We start from the raw sequence: 19792 nt of genomic DNA, 5'->3' as shown, positions 1-19792 counted from the left end.
CTCTCTTCAACCTGCCTTGGCTTCGTGTGTGGAGTCTCTGACCGATTTGGCTCTTTTAGCTGACACTCAGGTTGCTACCCTGCGAAATCTAGGGCTTCAGAGTGGCCAAGCCGCCAATTCCGCCTTAACTGGTGTTGTGGCTCCTGCCCTGGATGCCGGGCCCGAGACATTCTTCGAGGGCTCATCTTTGGCTCAAGACGTGCTGGCTACTGGTCAACAGAAACAATGGCGAGGTCGACAGCAACGTTTCCAGCCCCGCCGGTCTCCCTCACATCGAGCGGGCGAGCTCTGCTGGTACCACGCTAGATACGCTGGGAGAGCTAAGAAGTGTAACGGTATGGGCTGCTCGTGGTCTCGCGGGGCGGAAAACGGCGAAGGCGCCCACCAGCCGTATCAACGCTGATTGGGCGCCTGCCATTACATCATCAACAACATTATCCCGTTCGTTCTTCCCTTTCTCTTATTGACACACAGCTCCCGCAAACTTTCTATGATGACACCCGTAAGTGCGTCAAAGTGAGTGATTTAATGACTGGCCGCTCCATGGTGGTGGATAGTGGGGCCACATGGAGTATGGCACCCGCTACTGACGACGATCGCCAGAAACCTGTGCGGACCGACCTTTTCAAGACAGCCTCGGGATCGGTTGTCAAAACCTACGATTATCGTGAGATTGAGTTCGATATTGGCTTGGGACGCATCTTCAAGCACAAGTTTTTCATGGCTGACGTGCAGGATATCCTGCTTGGTTTCGATTTCCTCGCGAAACATCACATTTACGTTGATTGCGCTGGAAACAAAGTCATTGACACCCGTCGGTTCCACGAGCTCAACGGATCAACTTGTCGTGTTTCTGCCGTTCTATCCGTTGAAGACATGCACAACCCTTTCTCTCCGTTACTGCAACAGTACCCAGACGTAATCGCCTCTTTAGAGCCACCTGCGGAAATGCCTCGTGTCAAACATGACTATGTCCATTCTTTAGTTCTAAAACCAAATGCATGCCTTTTTAAGTCTCCGCCAAGGAGGCTCTTCGGCACCAAACTTGAAATTGCCGAAGCGGAAATTTCAAGATTACGTGAACTGGGGATTTTGCGTCCATCCAAGAGTGTAGTGGCAAGACCACTTCAGGTGGTGAGTAAACACGATGGATCCTGGCGTCCATGTGGGGATTTTCGTATGCTCAACGCTATTACTGAAAACGATTGCTACCCACTGCCTCATGTGGAGGATTTCTGTTTGTCACTGAGTGGCGCAACCATCTTCAGTACAATAGATCTTGTCCGTGCATTCCACCAGATCCCTCTCGATGAGAGGTCCATCCCCTTGACGGCCGTTGCCACTCCTTTTGGACTAAATGAATTCACACGGATGCCTTTTGGCCTGAAAAACGCGGCGCAATCGTTTCAGCGCTTCATGGATGAAGCACTGCGTGGCCTGAAAGGTGTCTATTGCTATGTCGACGACATTCTTGTGGCAAGCTCTTCCCCAGCGCAACACCGCACTCATCTGACAGCCTTATTTGATCGGCTACGTACCTTTGGGCTTCTAGTCAATAAAACCAAAACTGTTCTTGGCAAAGCTGATGTGAAATTCCTCGGATTCAGTTTATCTGCTGCAGGAGTCCGCACCCTTGATACCCAAGTCAATGACATTAAGTCTTTCCCTGAACCTCAAACTGTGCGGTCCTTGCAAGGCTTTTTGGGATTGGCAAACTTTTATCGTCGATGCACCCCTCATTTTGCCCACATTGCCCAGCCACTCTATGCCCTGTTGAAGTCGCATTCTTCCAGACGCTTAGGGGCTCGAAAAGCGGCCGAAAAGCAACTGACATAGACCTCTGATGCATTGACAGCGTTTGTGTCCTTAAAAGAGGCACTGGCTGATCAAGTCACTCTCAGCTTCCCAGATGCTGGTCTTCCCTCACGATTAGTAACAGATGCATCTGACGCTGCTGTGGGTGCCGTTCTGGAGCAACTCACAAAACAAGGATGGCGCCCGATTGGGTTTTTCAGCCGAAAGCTGGAACCTCGTGAGCAACGTTATTCCACGTATGATCGGGAACTACTGGCCATCCACTTAGCCGTTAAGAAGTTCGAGCACCTGATTATTGGTATTCCTGGAAACCTTTTTCATATCCTAACAGACCACAAGCCCTTAACTTTTGCCTTCTGTCCCAAGACTTCTCCGAATATGTCTGAAAATAAGAGAGCTGCCCGAATGCTCCACTACATCAGTGAAATATGCACTGATGTTCGCCACATCTCCGGCCCAATGAATGTAGTGGCAGATACCTTATCTCGCAACCCCGTTCTAGCGACATCACCCACAAGAGACCTCACAAAATGTATTGCCGACGCCCAATTGGCGGTAGGGATGGTGCATGACCCGCGGGACCAGGATTGGCCAAGCCATTGGAAGACCTCCCATATGGGTGAATACAAAATCATCGTTGATATCAGATCATCTCAACCTCGCCCAGTAATACCACCATCAATGACTCGAACAGTGTTTAATAGCTTGCATAACCTGTCTCATCCCGGCACCAAAGCAACCCGTCGCCTCATTGCTGGCCTCTATGTATGGCCCTCCATGTCCCGCGACATCACTCAGTGGGTTCGAGCTTGTGCCCATTGCCAGATGTCAAAGGTGACCGCACACACCAAAACACCGCTGCAGCAGTTTGGACGTCCGCCGTAGGCTAAATTTGCTGATTTGCACATAGATTTGGTTGGACCATTGCCATCCAGTCAGGGATATCGTTATATTCTCACCGTCGTGGATAGGTTTACCCGATGGACTGAGGCCCTTCCGACGCCTAACATTGAAGCTGCCACTTGTGCAAATGTCCTTCTCAATGGCTGGGTCCAACGTTATGGAGTGCCTATATCGATTGTCACCGACAGAGGTCGCCAGTTCACATCCTCCCTTTGGAGCGAGTTGATGGAGCTCTTGGGAACTGCCCACACGAACACCACGGCCTATCACCCGCAGGCCAATGGTATGGTCGAGCGGTTCCACCGGCAACTTAAATCTGCTCTGAAAGCACGTGCTGTAACAGATCGGTGGACCCAAGAGTTGCCTCTCATCATGTTGGGAATCCGATCCAGTGTCAAGGAGGATCACGAGTGCTCCAGCTTCGACATGGTCTTTGGTGAAGTGCCTAGACTACCGGCAGGGTTTTTTATAACACCTGAGCCCCAGTCACCAAATGACTATCTAGTTCAGTTGCGAACTTCCATGCGAAACCGGCGGTTTGTTGAACCCGCTTGGCATCGGCGGGATGTGCCTGCCGCGGTGAGTAAAGCCTTGGCCTCATGCACACACGTGTATGAGCGGATTGACGCTGTGAAAACACCTCTTCAACGCCCATATGCTGGCCCGTACCTGGTCTTGGAACGCCATGCCAAGTATTTTGTGATTGCTCGACGTGGCAAAAGTGATGCTGTGTCTCTAGATCGCCTCAAACCTGCCTTCCGAGTTGACAGCGTGTTGTCCTCGGATGAGGAGGATACAAGGTATTCAACCTGCGGTCGCCCATTACGGACTCCAACCCGGTACAAGAACTAATTAAAACCGGGTATTTTTATTGTTTTTTCTGTTCTAACCAATTCATTGCGGGGGGGGAGATGTGTAGTGCCCGGCAACCCTGGATGTTGGGGCCGGTTAATAAAGCAGTTGATACCGAGGTCTACTAGCGTCAAGACGTACTCATTCCCCGTTCCTACAAGGCCATTGCCAAGGAAGAGAGGCCCGGACCCCTGAATATGGGCCACCGAGTTTGACGTGCACGTCACATGGCAGAATGCAACGTCTAACATCAAGCACGGATTTGTTTTGCTGTAATTAATAATCTAGGCAGAACTAAAGAAGAAGGCACTTTTGACGTCCCAAATGTATATCTATTTTTCCTCTTCTCATCTTCATACTCGATTTACCATTTTTGGGTATTTCATGTTGCGTTAGTTAACCCATGACTAGATTAAGCCTACTTGGTCAAATGTTGCTATTCAAGGTAGAAAGCTCGTTGTCTCCAACGGCCTTTGTTATCTTTAAGTTTCGAAGAACCTGACACAACTAGTGCCATCCTGAAGACGGCCTTAACTGGGGCCTCCCAAATCCTCAGCGCATATTGTTCAAGGTCCCAGGTCCCAGATCCCTAGGAGAGGGAGGTGTTTGTTGAAGGCGTTACAAAAACCAACATTGTTGGCTACATGACAGTTTCTTCATACGTCTTCTCGCATAATAAATAGGCTGCCCTGCCTCAGTTCTCTTCCTGAGTGCGTGATTGAAACAATTAAGTACTTGTGGATTTCAATGGCACGCTTGGAGTACAAAGGCGTCCTTTCAACGAAGGACACGAGCTTGGGAGGGAATTTACATATTTTCGTCATTTCTCTCAGGCAACGAGATCTTGTTCTCACTTTCAGCCCAGAAAGGTAGAATGAATAGAATGGAACAGAATGGAACACCAACTATCTAGCTAGATCCCTGGCCTGTATTTCGTGAAGGCCTGATTCCAATGTAAGACGTAGAAACACGTGACATGGAAAAGCGAAAGCGAAGGCCAGATTCATGGATCACGATCTTACGAGCTAAACATGGAAGCGCCAAGCGTTCGCCGGGTATTGATCTTTTGAAAAGCGGACATGATACGCTTAGAAAATATGTTACCCTTGATCTGAAAATCCCAGCCCCATGGGAGTAGTAGCACGGCCAAGTATTAAAACCCCCGAGCATTAGCAAGATTGAGGTTAAATGCTTGAAGATAAGTGCTTGTTGCCGCCCTGATGAACTTGTCCCTGATGTTAAAAGTTTGAAGAAACTTCTCATCATATCCTCTTCCCTTATCCACTTTTGCTCATCCCAACCCTAACTTTGTCGCTTTGCATGTCTTGGGTGACAAGCTCCAGATAAGAGAACTCCTTGAGGTCGCCATTCATCAGCGCCATTTTTCCACTAGTGTGCTGTATAGAGACAGGACAATAGGGCCCTGGAAAGCGTATGTTTGATCAAAAGCAACTTGTTAAACAGATCACGTCAGGCCAAGGGGAAATGAGTTGGTTCGGAGTGAAAGCCTAATCTCACTGAACTTCAATCGTGACACCGCACCAGAAACTCCTTCCCGTGTCAAAGACTGAGAAAGCCGTTATGTTATGTACAGAAATCCATCATCTTCGGTTTGGCACACTTTTCCTTTCAAAAGCTAAATATATAGCGTTGGTGAAGATTCAGCTTAACAGACCAGTGCGAGTGATCGGTAATCTCCACACGTTGATTTCCAAGTTTTCGATACTTTGTAACATTATTCAAACAAAAAATGACAATGCCTTATTTTTTTATAACGGTTAGCTCAAAAAAGAGATACATCCCACTGTTTTCTTCGACTCTCAGATCTGTTCTGTTGTCCTTTTTATGTGCGTACATAGCAATTGCTTGGTGTCCTCTGACAAGCCGAGATGATGGCATTTACCCAAAAAGCCAATAAAGTAAGAGAGAAATGTCATTCCCGGGTCTAAAGCGGACAACCAATCTTGCACCCACACACAAAGATACCAGTCCTTCGCCACATCTCTTGGTTACCGCTGGAGCAACCAATTGTATTTGTTTTGTCCATGGAATCGATTTTGAATGATTGGGGATAACATTTCTCGTCATCACACAAAAGATACGCCAGAATCGTCCATAAAGTGTTCCAAATGTATTACACACCAAAAGCCACTTGTCAGCTTGGAACTACCCTATGCGAGTATTGAGAAGTACGGCAAACTCTGCTCATAACATCTGCACTCTGTTTGCATAGTATCGGAGTGGCATTTTCAAGCCCTAGTTTTCATTGAAAACCCAGACGAGGAGTGCCCATTCCATCTCTCAAAAGTTCCCAAATGAAAGCAGCAGATTGTTCGTGCCATTCATGCAAACGATGGTTTATTGTTCAACTTTGTCTCTTTTCCTTGATAAGTGAAGCGAGGGAGCGGGGATCAATCCTAAGAACTTTTGAGTTGTCAACCAACACATACAATACACACGTTTATACAAAAGAATGAACTCTTCGTTGTCGCTATTGTCGTACTTTCGTGACTTCACGTGGTGCTGAAGGATAGACAAGTCCAAGCTCGTTGTGTTGGTTTCTTCGGAGTGCCGTGTGCCCTATTGACAATTCACTCTGGCCTTGAAATGTATCATAAAGGAACTGGGCCTCTTTCACAACAGAAGAGCCTTTTCCCATCCCATGAATGAGGCTCATCTCAGACAATAATCAACAATCGTCTAGTCTTCGACATAGTCGCGAGAATTAGAATTTTGAAGGTTTAATGCACAGGGTGCTCGCTGAATTTTCTTGTACTAATCTTTTAGTGGCTAGGCACTACGTTCTTTTTGGTCGAGTTATTTTCGTGATGCGACACTTTCTTGTGTCGGCCACTTGTTAGTCACTAACAAAGGACTCTTTCGATGGCCATGTGTGTAAGAATGACTTGCATTCCCGGTGAGGCCCTGAGCTGCGTCTAGAACTGACCACGACCATCTCTTATTGTCCAAGATATATCAAAACATTTGTTCTACAGAAAACGTCCCACTTCGAATCACCAACTCGAGGTTTCTTCAATTCGATGAAGAAACCTTTTCTGTTTTCTCAATGATGCTTGCCCTCAGAAGGGTTTTTGAAAGATACGCTTCTTATATTTGCTCCATCCAGGGAAGTTAAAATGAAGATTAGACCGAATCAATTCAAAGCACTTAAGACCGACCATCGTAGCTTGAGAGAGCATTGAACACCTTCTCGTAAACAAAGAACAACTGATTTGTTTGAAGAGGGTCCCCAATTGGACATGGCCAAGTTTCAAAAGGGGTATCTTGAACCGGAATGTCGCCGGAACAAACGGACATCTTAGCCACTTTCAACTTTTGGCAAGGAAATCGACACATCGTTGGTTTAAACACGTCCAAGAAATTCATACAAACCTCTCATTGTCTCTCATATCAGCGGAATCTTTCAAAGACAGGGAATGTTGATGGTAATAAATGTCGGAACATGACGGTTCCCTGGGCACGAGACTCATCTTTTTCAATTGTCTAAATCTGGCTTAAAATTGACAATTTTCCATGATACTCTTACTTTACCAGGTATGTGAAGAACGTGAAGCACCCATTTCTCTCTTACACAGTTAAAGGGAGGGATTTAAAGTGAAAATCGATTGGACATCTCGAGACCGATTGTTCGAGATTGAGAGCAAACAGATGCTCGCCCAATTCAATCAAAACCTATCAGTTGGATAACGCCCTCAAACAAGCAAGGCTTATTGTTCAAAGAGGAGGACTAGTTGTTGCTAGTAGAAGTTCGGAGAATGTCTGGGAACTACGACGCAACGAGTGTCTCTTTTTTTGATTCGGGTCGCTGACTTTTAAGCCATTTGTCTTCATCAGCAAACACATGCAAATAAAGTCAGACAGCAGGACAAAGAGCGACCTTTGCTTTTGAGTTATGAAATACTGCACGTAGGCTGTTAGGGGCCAGTTTTTTTTCTCTTTTATGTTGTTGCTTCTAGACGCTCTGACACAGTTTTGCCATTATTGAGGAGTGAGGAAACGCCATGCAGCAAAATGATTGGAAAATGTAAATAGAAGGTGGATGGTTGTTGAACAGGGTAACATTTTGTGATGACTGAACTCAAGATAATGAGCGAAGTGGAGTTCATAGTCATTCCAGTTTGAGAACTTAAAATTTGTTGAAGCACAAAAGGATTGCATTTGCGATTGATTACTGCATACATGCCTTGAATGACTCAACCTCCAGTTCAAGGAACCATGAGCTGGAATAATCTTTGTTCTAACATTTGGAAACACAGCACAAAAAATGTCATCTGATATGACTTCGAAGCCGCAAGCAACAACATTGTTATCAGAAACATCGTAACAGCGTATTTCTCATTATGAAAAACCCTTAGACCACATGTGTTGTACCCTTCCCACAATGCAATCAAAAGCCAAGCCAAAAAAGGACGTGTGGTCACCTTGTACTGTATTGCATGCTCCGCTTACCAAATGCAATGAAATTGGACACCATTGGAACAACCCAACCTGTTTGTGGCTATATACAATTTAATTCCCTGAGATGGTTGGTTTCCTTTGGAAAGGTGATAAAAACACAATTACCACACATCATTTGCTACAATAAGTTACTAAATTTGCCATTGGATGGGTTGGGATTCGAATTGTGTGTTGCACATTTGGCAGGACCTCAGTTTCATTTTCTGAGGTTATCCTTGAGAGAAAAGTGTTTAGGGCCTCAGGGCATAAATCAACCAATATGGAAAAAGTGGGGAAGAAATGCATGTCGGTTGCCATAAAGTGACAAAATGACCAGTTTAGAAACTCCCTGATGAAACATGGAGGTAAATGGAGCACAGCTTGAATATTACATTTAGCAATGAGTTGGTATGGGCTAGACCTTGTCAACACCACAAAAGTAACTTACAATTAAATGAAAAGAAATACGCGTTTTAACAAAGAAACTCTATCCTTGATAAAACCAAATGTGACTTCAATATGCTCTCCATTTGGCAACACTGCCTCAAGTGTGTCCCTTCCCTGAGCAAGCTGGTCACAACATTACTTTGATGTTAAAGATTACAAGGCCGCTCATGGGTCTGAAGTACGGTCTCTGTTTCCATAAACTTTTACGCATGTGAATCGTAAATGCCCAAGAGCAACCAAATTCAGACGGCAAAGCACAACGGCCATTAATCTTACATACTGCCGAGAGTGACTGTATTATTTTGGTTTCGAAGGGCCAACAACCGACCGACCACCTCTGGTCCGGGATTTATGTCTCTTTGTTCCGCTTTCTAGACTCCACCCAGCCGTTTTCGATTTCAATTCAGCCAATATTCACATTTTAGTGAGATAATTCAAAAGTGCGTCCTTTTTTCTCCAATGGCGTGCATTCATTCCCATGGAGTATTCAAAGTGTTCACTCGAGTGGAAATCTTGATTGGCTGGTTGGGAGTGGGAGTCTGGAAATTGGTTGTGGCGGTTCAATTTCGAGCGCCAAGAATTTCATTAGGCCATGGTGCCTTGTTCGTTTTGATCACATTTCCGACCATTTCTTTAGTGGTTAAGTACTTTAGATAACGATCTTGAGGTTTTTTCTCGGGCTCGTAATTGAGCTCCCCTAGGGTGCTTTTCGAAACATTTGAAACCATCGTTCCAAGATTGCAAGTGACTTGTTGGCCTCGAAAAGGCACACCAATCCATGGATCGAAATGAAGTGGATGAGGAGAAAAAAAACCGAGGTACATTCCATTGTTTTCACTCTGACGTCTCTAGTCCCATCTCTCTACGGCGTGAGCCCACTCGAGTCGGTAAAAAGATGGAAGTCTCATCCAATCATTGATCAATCTTAATGGACCGTGGCAGAGGATTTCGGTGCTAACTGTTTCAAAAGAAAACTACATTGACGGCTGTATTCCGTTCACTCGTTCCACGATGAGTGACCTCCGTCTTTGGAACCAAGGCAATCATAGGAATCCTCGGATCCCAGCACGATTGTCAATTCTGGAGCAGGTGGTCGTTGTTAGAAGATGATGAATTATTCAAGTTCTCTTGTCGAGGGGTTCGGTAATAGCACAGCAATCCTTGGAACCGTTGACTCACATAGGTACCATGGAACGAATGTATGGCGTCAGCTCAACAACCTTTCAACAGAAAGGGCCTGATTTTGACGACAATTCACAATTTTTCCTCACACTCATATCGCTTGATCTAAAGTCGAAAATCTGGCCAAATGTGCACGATGGTTCGATCCTGATGGAGGGAGCTCATCTGGTCAATTGACCTGAAACCACATTATTTTGAGCTTCATTATTTGGATGAAACATGAGATCGTGGGCCATGGTTCATTAAGGCTGATGTCAGGTTACTCCGTATGTATTTATGTACTGTAATATGAGCTGGCAGTATTTCTGATCCAAACCAAAGGAAAATCGAGAGACCAAATGAAATAGTAATGCATATAGTACTCTAAAGTCCTCCAGAGCGCTCGCAAAGTTGTGCCGTGAATTGGAAGCGGTATTTTTAAAATGGAACCGATTGGATGGCCATGCACAGCTAATGGCGAAGTACAATCTGTTAATCATAAGCCGAGAATAGATAAGAGGAGCTGTCCCTGATAGATACATCTAGAGCGCTTGAAAGGGATCCTCCTCACATGCTCAATTACTACGATTTGAAGAACTGTATTTGGGGGGAACCCACCACTTGAATATGGTAGCGATTGTCCAATACGACACGTTAGATGTTGCCCTGGCAGTTTGTATTTCCAGACACTAAAAAGTAAAAGAGGTAGACAGACAGATCCATTCTGGGCTGTTTGAAGGGGGTTTGAAATGTCATTGGGACTTGAAATATTCATGAGTCTTGCACCAAGACATGGCAGAACAAGCCGGGCTTCCAATATTTAAGCCTCTGGACATGTGGAACGAAAACCAGGAAAGTTTATGTCAGTAATAGAACCTCCTGAAAGGAAGTAGTATGTTTGAAACTAACCTGAAACATCAAACGAGGGTTAAAAAGCCAGATAATCCAAGTAAGATCGCATAGGCTATTTTTAACGGCATTGTTGACAAGAGGCCTGAATGATGAAAAAAAGTTTCCAAGAAGCTCGGAATATGGGAATTGATGCCCAGATTAGCGAAAGTCAAGACTCGAGTCAGTTCAATCAGATGACAATTTGAACGTAAGTGTCTCTTCAGCACTTAACAAGAACTATAACTAAGCGTGTTAGATTTACTGGGAAACCAAATTTAATCGAAAGAAGCCAAAGCAAAAGGTAAAGCGTTACCCAAACATGTGATTTCACATTCATTAAAAATGAGGCTCGGGCCCATAATTTTAGCGAGCAAGACAGAAGGTGCGTGATGAATGACTTGCCATGATTCATAGTTGGTTGCACATGATGCTCCACGTAAGAAGAGAAATGCTACTTTTAAAGCCAAAATGTCCCCTAATAAAAAGAAACCTGATTCTCCACAATACATTTACCTCTCTCTGAATGAATTGTTCGATTGGTCCTTTGGTTTTGAATTGCAACCCATTTTAACTGCAGTTTCTGACGTCATTCAATCTTGACAAGGTAGGACAAACTGGCCAAGGCGGTGTAATGATACTTCAAAAATTAATGAAAGACTCTTGTTCTATCAAGTGACAGTTCTCTCCTTCCAGCTCTCTTTTTGTTGTGTGCGATCTACTTAAGGTCTTCAGGCGTCTCAAGGAAACAACGTACGACCTTCTCCGTCCCCCAAAGTAAAAGGCATGTTCCTATTTCTCATCCACTCAGTTCAAATCATGCTTCAATGTTATTACTAGCCCACCCTCCAAAGTGCCCACATCATCGATGGGAGAAGTACTAAGATGAGAAAAGTGGCTCAAATCATCTTTTCGAAAAGTGAAGAATGGAATAAGAACCCGTCCTTTTCCTTTCCCGAGTCACCAATTGATTGCAGCTCGAGAATCCAAAGGATTTTGATTTGGCACATTTTCATTTTGACCACCATCGACCATCGCCTTCTTTGGGCTTCAATGTGATTTTCTGCCTTTGATAAGTTCTTTGAGGGATGAAGTTACCCACGGATTGATCCTGATCGTGAGCTTTGATTTTCCATTGGTTGACACCCCTTTCATTGGCGGCCAAAAGAGGCCCGAAACGGATGGTAGCGCACGCTTCTTCGGGCCGCTTCGCTCAACTACACTCGAGTTCGTGTTCCTCTTGGTAGTACTACGCACACCATTATGTAGTAGTAGTAGTAGTAGTAGTAGTAGTAGTAGTAGTAGTAGTAGTAGTAGTAGTGGAGTACTACTAGCTGCATAGAACAGTGCTCTACTCCTCCTTCTCTTGGGTCTTGTTGGTCTTCGAGGACCGCGAATGGTACGCACTGTACTAGGTGAGTGGTTCCTTTATTCTCGGCTGCTCAGTCGCGTTCAAAGGGTGGCAGTGCTCTATTGTACGGGCGGAAATATCCTTACTGGAAGATCCGTCGTGAATCACAAGAAAGTAGAGGAAGCGGATTGGCAGGCCGCGAACAACCTGGATGGAGTCACACTCCTCCTCGAGTTCTCTTAGTCAGATCTCTGTCGGTCCCAAGAATTGACGTTGCAGTCTTGTTCTCGCTCTGGGTGAAAGACGTGTCTAGCTAGTACTTCAAACGTGATTATCATCATTATCAGCATCAGCATCAGCATCATCGTCCTCCTCTTCTTCGTCTTCATCCTCTTGCTCGAGTATTCAGTGAACGAGTGCATGCGTGCATGGGCAACCCCTTGAGCTTATCGCCCATTTGTTATGTAGATCGGGTAGGAGAACTACGAGTGCTATTCAGAAGTGATTTTCTGCCCATTCTCAAGGGTAAGAAGAAGAAGGAGAAGAACAAGTGGCAGATTGGATGGTTTTGAATAAGACTCCACAAACACTCAAACACAATGGAACGACTGATAAAGATTGTCGGCCTGGCTCGTTTAGCATGAATGCCAATGCCAGTCATTAGGGCGGAAAAAGCACCAGGTCATTCATTCAGTTGGCTTTGAATCGGAGGCCAGAGGAAAAGGAAATCCTTTGAGATGGAAAATTTCCCTCAGACTAGACAGACTGGACTTGAAGGGCTGATATCCGAATTTGTCGGAGGCGGAAGGAGCATTTGGAACTTCATTTTTAGGGCAGGAACATAAAAAAAGGGGAATGACTTTTGGCCAAAGTTGGTTTCCCTCTAGAATTTAGCATTGAGCGATACTACGTCAAGCTTTCGTTCGAGACTATCTTCACCTAGATCAGAACATTGTTTTGACATTCACATTCAGGCTTCTCTGGACTCAATTTGACTCGACACAAAATGACCTGACCTTTAAAAGTATGCTCTGCAAGAGTGAAATCTTTCAAGTCAATGAGAAGAAAAGGAAGAAAACCTACATTACATTTACTACTCGTACATGTATAGATATCTTAATCATATTTGCCATCCACGCATCCACTCTCTGGCCAGATGTTTTCTCAAGGGATTTGAAGGTGCTCGTTCCGAAGTAGAGTCACGTTACGAGCACTACGTACCGTGAAGAAACACTACGTACCGTATAGGTACTACTGTACGTACGCCTAACTCATTGAATCAGATCAAGCAAGAGAGCCACGCGTTGGGCATCCCGGCTTTTGGAGCCTCAGGAAATGTTGCTTCTGCCTCAAACCATTGGACTTATGGAGGCTGGTTGTTCTCTGGAATAGAAGTTTTACCTCCCCCTCCCTCCTCTCATTCTACGTATATCGCTTGATCCAAAGAGGCTTGATAGTATTTTCCCAAGGATCGAGAGTGATGCCTCCAGAAGGACTACGGTTTCGGCCTATTTTTTCCTCAAGCCTGGGAAACACTTTGGTATTTATTGGAGAAAAGCCCACGAACTAGACTGTTCATGATCCTTTCCTGATGTGCATTACGAGAGATCCATGAAAACGATGCATGCATCAAGCCTCTCTCTCTCTCTCAAAGTTGTTCATTTAGATTCGTACGTATTTAGGTGCGTGTGTGTCTACACTTCTAAACGAGCACAAATATCACGTCAATGAGCAAAGATCGGATCAAACAACCACTCACTTGGAGCACGATTGACCTTCGTAGTACCCACTATTTGCTGGATCAATATGGATAGCTTAGGGGTGGGTTCCTTTTCATTTCCTGAAAATTAACTTTCCACACTTGGTGTTTGCACTTTCGGACCTCTGAGATTAAAAAAAGACACCCTCAATGAAAGTGAATATTTTTTCTGAATGGCATTTGTTCCGCTTCAGATAGTCCATTTCCAGGATACAAACCTTGTAATATGATAAATTAATGGATGGTCTTGGAAGCTGCTGCACGTGCCCAAGGCCCCCCTACTAACCATAAAACCAACACCATTCTCCTCTTTCAAATCTTACGTACCCAATGAGAATCCTTAGCCAGAGCATTTCTGACACGAAGCCTCTTCTTGAGAGCACATTAGAGTTAATGGATCCCCTTGCCTTTTTTCATTCCAACTCAGATGGGAGGTCAGATGGTCTGAGTTCCACTTTCGTGGGATCCAGGTGAAGCTGGAGATCGTTTCAATTCGAATTAATTACTGTAAAACCCATCTCCTTTGTGCAACCCTTTCAATTTGGACACCATTCACACTTTACTTTAAAGGCGAGATCTCTAAGGAATTGAGAGATGTTGTGGTTTGTGACAGCGGATACTAGCACTAAAAGTCGAGGGTTCAATCGAAAGTAGATGGAACACTGTTACATATTGTAATCAACTTAAGAGGCTAGCGAACGAACAATACAAGCAGCTAAACCTAAAGTTTTTGGGCACTTGTCATCCAAATTTGTTGCTTCAGTTTGCATCTTGGTATTTAATCGGGGAAATCCGACAGAGTGCGTATTTGTACCATTTCTGTATGTTTTACGTATGAGCCAACAAGGGGGCACAAAAGTACATTGCAGAGAAGCTTTCTTCATTTGGCCTGAGGAGGTTTGCGAATACCGTATCAAAAGATTATTTCCCCAAAAGTTCACGAATGTTTGTCTTATCTAATCAGAGGTACACTACATGGAGTGAGAAAATATGTTAAAGAAGGAGACCCTGTGAATTTTATGTACGAATATTGTCAAGGCAACTTTCTCACATTTTGAAGCCTTCAAAACATTCATGCTCTCAAAGTATTTAGTCGTGAATAAAGCTCACCCTTATTTTCCCCCACTCTCATGTCAGTGTCTCATTGTCTCATAGTAATGAAGCAACTTTTAAGTGAATTATAAAATGCAGACTTTCACAAGATTGAGTCTTCCGACTTCGAAAAATTCCATGATCTAATGATCCAAACTTTTTGACCATTTCTTTTACGAATCTCATTTGCTCTTTAAGACATACAAGAAGTGTCAAAAGAATTAGAATTTGAAGCGGTGAAATAATCTTACGGTTGACACAATAACCTTTCATCGTAATGTAGACTCCCTTCAATGCAACGAAAAAAAATTCAATCATTGGGCTCAAAGGGCTACAAAAAGCTTAAACTGGTACAAATTGATTTGAAAGAAAGCTCTCATTCAAGAGATTCACGGATTTGATCCACCCTCATTTGTGAAAACCACTAACAATGTAGAAGCCACCTTTGGGAACGTGAAATACAACTGTCCTAGAAGCAATCACGGTGTCTTCCTTTCCGTGAGTTTTCTTTCCACACAAAGAAAAATAAACTTTTCCTCTGACATATAAGTAGTGTCTCCAAGGGTTGTGATTTTGAGGAGTGAAAGGAAACCAAGAACAAGCTCCGAAATTGAAATTAATAAAGATGAAGTTAGCACCGCTCGTCAAAGGAGAGGACGGGAAACTTCATCCTCAAGTCGTGGGTTTTCTTTGCCTTTTGTTCAGGAAGTGTCATCATTGGAAGGAGAAACTTTTTGCTTGAGAAAGGAAATAGGATCCAACGTGTCCTTTGTCGTTCTCTGCCTTTCCCGCACATTACCAGAAATTTAAGTTTATGGGCTTCGAAGCACTGATCATGTGAATGAAAAGAAACCTTCCATTACGTACATCACGAGTGATTACCTCGCTTGTTTCTGTATTGTTGGAAGCTAACATGAGACCATCGGGTAAACAGAAAGGACGGGTCCCTCACTAGAGACTTTCAGGCTGTCGCCTGGTTCCATTGTGGATGATATTATTGTTCACGTGGTTGACAACAAACGGACGTCTTTCTTTACGAGGGAGTGAGGAACAGAATTGTCCACGGTCTTTGATCAATTTTTGTCCTGCCAGTCTTTTGTTATGCAAAACCATCCAATTGACACAGCTCAATGTGCGAGTGAAAATGGTACTCTCAGCCTTTGTCAAGGCCTAGCCCAAACATGTGTCGACTGCCCACATCTCGTCAGGAGCTCCTCTAATCAGCAACCTCATTAAAGGACAACCTGTCCTTTTCAACCAGCACACAAGAACCCGACCAACCCCAACCAGGGTTGCCAAGATGCAACCCAGTTTGGAAGAGAGTCGGAGCGTGTCTTTGGATGAGGCCACCCGACGGAAGCATGAGGCTCTGCTGAAGCAAAAATTCACAGCCTCTCTTCAACGTCAAGCCTCTTTGCCTTCGCCGAGCTTGGCCCCGAGCTCACCGGCCCGCAAGATCCACCCCAAGATTGCCAAGGGTCTGGTCCGTATGAACTCCAACCCGCACATCCTGCCCAGTGAAGAGGAGCACAAGATGGACACCCTGGACGAGATCGATCTCTTGCACAACATTGCCAAAACGCCCAACATCCTGAAAGGCCACGACGGTAAAAGAGCGACCCTGAACCCGGGCAACGGTTCCGGCGGAGGCCTGGCCGGCCAAGATGGCAGTGGACGAATCGGGGAAAAGAAATTGGTGAAACAGAAGTCACTCAATAGGACATTATCCACGTCGGTGCTGCGGATCCCTAAGAAGAAAACTTTCTGGTCTTGGGCGTAAGTATTTGAGGTCAATTTAGACCCGAGGAAATTCCAACATTGACTCCTCCTGCCTTCCTTCTTTCCATGCACTCTTACTCACTTAGTCCGCCAGTGAGTCAGTCAGTCACTGTGCGGTATGCATTGTGCCATTAGGCCCAGGGGGCTTCCTCCTTCCCTTTCTTGGTTCGTTGGAGTTGAGTGCGTGTTCCTGAGAAAGAGAGGGAGGAGTAGAAGAGAGAAGTGGGCCCTCTTCAAACACTAACGAATGGCACTGGAGCCTAATTAGAAATATCTACCTATCTACTTACTCACATGCACGCTTCTAAGTACATACACTTGGGTAGATGGCCCTCGAGGTCATTGGGATTGAGAACAGCCATAAAGCACCCCTCCTCAACCACTCTAGGAAAACATTAGCCATTAGTCATTACTTACGAAAAATTATCTAGGATTCATTCCCCCATTGGACTGCGGATGATGTTCTTTCAAGTTCCAATATGGTCGAGGAAAAGTTGGAATTTCCCGGGAGAGTCCTAAAACTTCACTTGCGAAGGGCAAACATCGGCAGGCTGAAATTCCCTCCAGATTGTCTTCAGATAAGACTTTAAAGGTCTTTCTTGTCCCTGGAGGAAATTTCCAATATCGATTGCCTCTGTGATTAACATCACTCTGAACAGGCTACATTGAGAGTGACTGTACGTACGTGTGCGTATGTTATACATACCAACAACGTGCACTCTGAGCAATATGGAGTGTGTTCCGGTTTTTTTGTCGTAAATGTTTGTGCCATTTCCGGGCTGCCGACCGACCTTGAGTGGTCGTTTCCTGGTAAACTATCGAACTATCAAACCTCATTTTGCTCGAGATGGATCTGTCATTTGGACAGGCCCACTGATTGACGAAACATTCTAGTGTCAGATCGCATTTATTGCGGAAATGCTATTATAGCCCAGGCACGCAGGCTTGGAAGCAATGGCTTTATCGGCAAAAGGAGTCAATCTCTCTGTAAGAAATACAAAGTAATGGAATGATTGTTCATTACGAAACCACTTATTGCTGATCCCCGGTTTGGTGAAGCAACTCCAACAAAGTTCGTGGATGGTTTTTTTTTGTTTTCACTTTTTGCCTTTGGCAAGTTGGGCTCTAACCCGTGAACAAAACAGATGGTATGAGTTAAACTTTTTCTGAGGAATGTCCTTTTCACATAAGTGATTGGTGGCTTCACTCTTAGGAGTGAGAATTCTCCTTTCTCGAGAAACATATTTAGACTTGACTGGGAAAAATTTCGTTCCAAAGAAAAGTATGTCACTAGGTGGGGTGTGCAATTTGATTTAAATTGCCCGCCTCCAGCTTAAAGAAGCTGGAGGGGAAACAAGTTTTGGTGCTCGCTATGCAAAAAAGGCCATTTCTAGCAATTTGGGGCCCAATTACCTCGACTTCAAGGGGAGAGGGCCATAATATTTTCGTCGTGCCCCTTTTTGTTGATCTTGGCGCAATATGGCGGTGGTTTGGGGGGGTGGAGCCCTAAAGAATGGCTCAAGAAAGATGATAGATAGTCATCAGGCACTCCCAAAGGGCATCCAAGGGCCAACAGATTCCAAGATGGCTTAGTTATTATCTCCCTCATTCTTTGCGGCGTCTGCTTTCTCGTTGCCTGCCACATCATTGATCGCTGTTGTCCATGTTGTATAAGGTTTCCGTTTCGGGTGAAACAATACAATCCCAATGTGATAGCTTGTCAGAGTTTTCTTCTCGGAAGAACAACACGAAAAAGGCCCCTTTTGCTACTTCGTCCGTGTCTGTGGCTCAAATGATATACCATGATCTTTCCCTAAGACCTTTTTGTTTCAAAGACCAAGCAAACGAGAGAGAGAGAGAGAAAACTAAAGAAGACGAGAAGCGGGGGAAAAATGAACAACTTTGAGCCATATGTTTGAGTGCGGGTATGATGAAGTGTGGCGACACCCAGTGACAGTCAAACCAGACATGTCCATACGTATGCCAAGGTCGAAATCCCCTTTTTCATTCCTGACATCCATGGAGTTATGGCTTTGTCCCTTCTCGTCCTGAACAACACATAGGTATACTAGAGTACAGTAGGACCGAACATCACTCCATTCCCCCTCGTTTCTCAGTACTTGCTTAGCAGCAACAGCGGACTGACTTATGCGTAGAAGTAATATAGTAGTACCCTATGCTGTACATAACGTAGCCTGGCCAAGCAAGACCAGATCAGAGAAAAGGAGGCCGACGCCCGAGGGGATTACAGCTTTTTATCTGCATAAATGTCAACTGATGAGAGGCAAATACCCCTGGATTGTCACCAGGACACCCGCTCCAAGAAAGACTGGAACAAGGGGGAAAGGGAGGGGGGGATATGACCACCCACTATTGTCTTATTGAGTGCCTCGCCGCTAGCAAAGATGGGTAGACGCTGGGCTTGGCAGATGTTGACATGATACACACAATACACGGTCCCAAGGAAGATCTGGGTGGCAACAATGGTTCAATGCGAGTAAATAACCAATCAGCCAGGGTAATGAGCTAGAAAATGAGCATCTGGGCAGGACATTCTGAGACTTGACTCGATCTATTGTTTTTATCTCTTTTGCAGGCATGGCGAGGACCTCATCGTGACCCCGTTTGCCCAGATCTTGGCCAGTCTAAGGTCGGTCAGGCAGAACTATGTCACTCTCACCAACGTGCCGGCTCCTCGGTAAGAAATCCATCGGTCCCCATTTCCCTTTATATCCGGTTCAATTGAGTGATGCTTACCCGAATGGCTAAAATGTGAAGTGGAACATGATTCAAACCGAGGGGGGGGATGTTTGTTAGGATTTGAGAGGCCTCGATATGGGGGATTTTTCCTGGTTGTGTTCGATCGTTTTTTTTCCCGTGGGAATTTGGGTTGGGAGAACAGAATACGTTCAGTCGGGAAAGAGGAGAGTTGGATAAGCATAAAGAGGAAATGGATGTTTTCCCCGGATTGCTGCCGTTCCAAATCCAAGGGAAGTATAAGCCTCAATGGTGAGAAGCAATGAGAACCATTTACGGAACACCGCCTGGGATTTTGGGCCTTGGATACAAAGACAACCTTGACTCATTTGCGTGGAATCAGTGGGGTACATGTTACTAAGCCTTTCCTTCCAATTATATGTCAATATACAACACGCAAGATCTATACTTGAAGCCAGGAAACTCGTGCCACCCATAGTGTTCCATAAATACCACTTAGCGAGCACGAAAATATCCCGAAATACTTGGCCAATAAATAGGCCAGAACTATGTTGGCAATTTTCACAAGT

General features: G+C 44.9%; 1 protein-coding gene across 10 annotated transcripts in view; it reads left to right on the top strand.

Moving 5' to 3' along the window:
- The window catches only part of LOC131876886 (cAMP-specific 3',5'-cyclic phosphodiesterase-like), a 125191-nt gene that overhangs the window by 87638 nt on the left and 17761 nt on the right, over positions 1-19792 (top strand). For 9 of the 10 annotated variants that reach the window (XM_059222422.1, XM_059222420.1, XM_059222421.1 and 6 more), the window contains one exon: positions 19102-19203. In XM_059222422.1, the coding sequence (XP_059078405.1) occupies positions 19102-19203 (102 nt within the window). Of the gene's footprint in view, positions 1-15758; positions 16503-19101; positions 19204-19792 lie in introns of those variants that run through there. The other variant, XM_059222419.1, reaches the window with a different exon arrangement.

Source organism: Tigriopus californicus, chromosome 2 (assembly GCF_007210705.1).
Source record: "Tigriopus californicus strain San Diego chromosome 2, Tcal_SD_v2.1, whole genome shotgun sequence".
Lineage (NCBI taxonomy): Eukaryota > Metazoa > Arthropoda > Copepoda > Harpacticoida > Harpacticidae > Tigriopus > Tigriopus californicus.
Note: the sequence above shows the minus strand (reverse complement) of the source record. Positions and strands in the feature narration are given on the sequence as shown.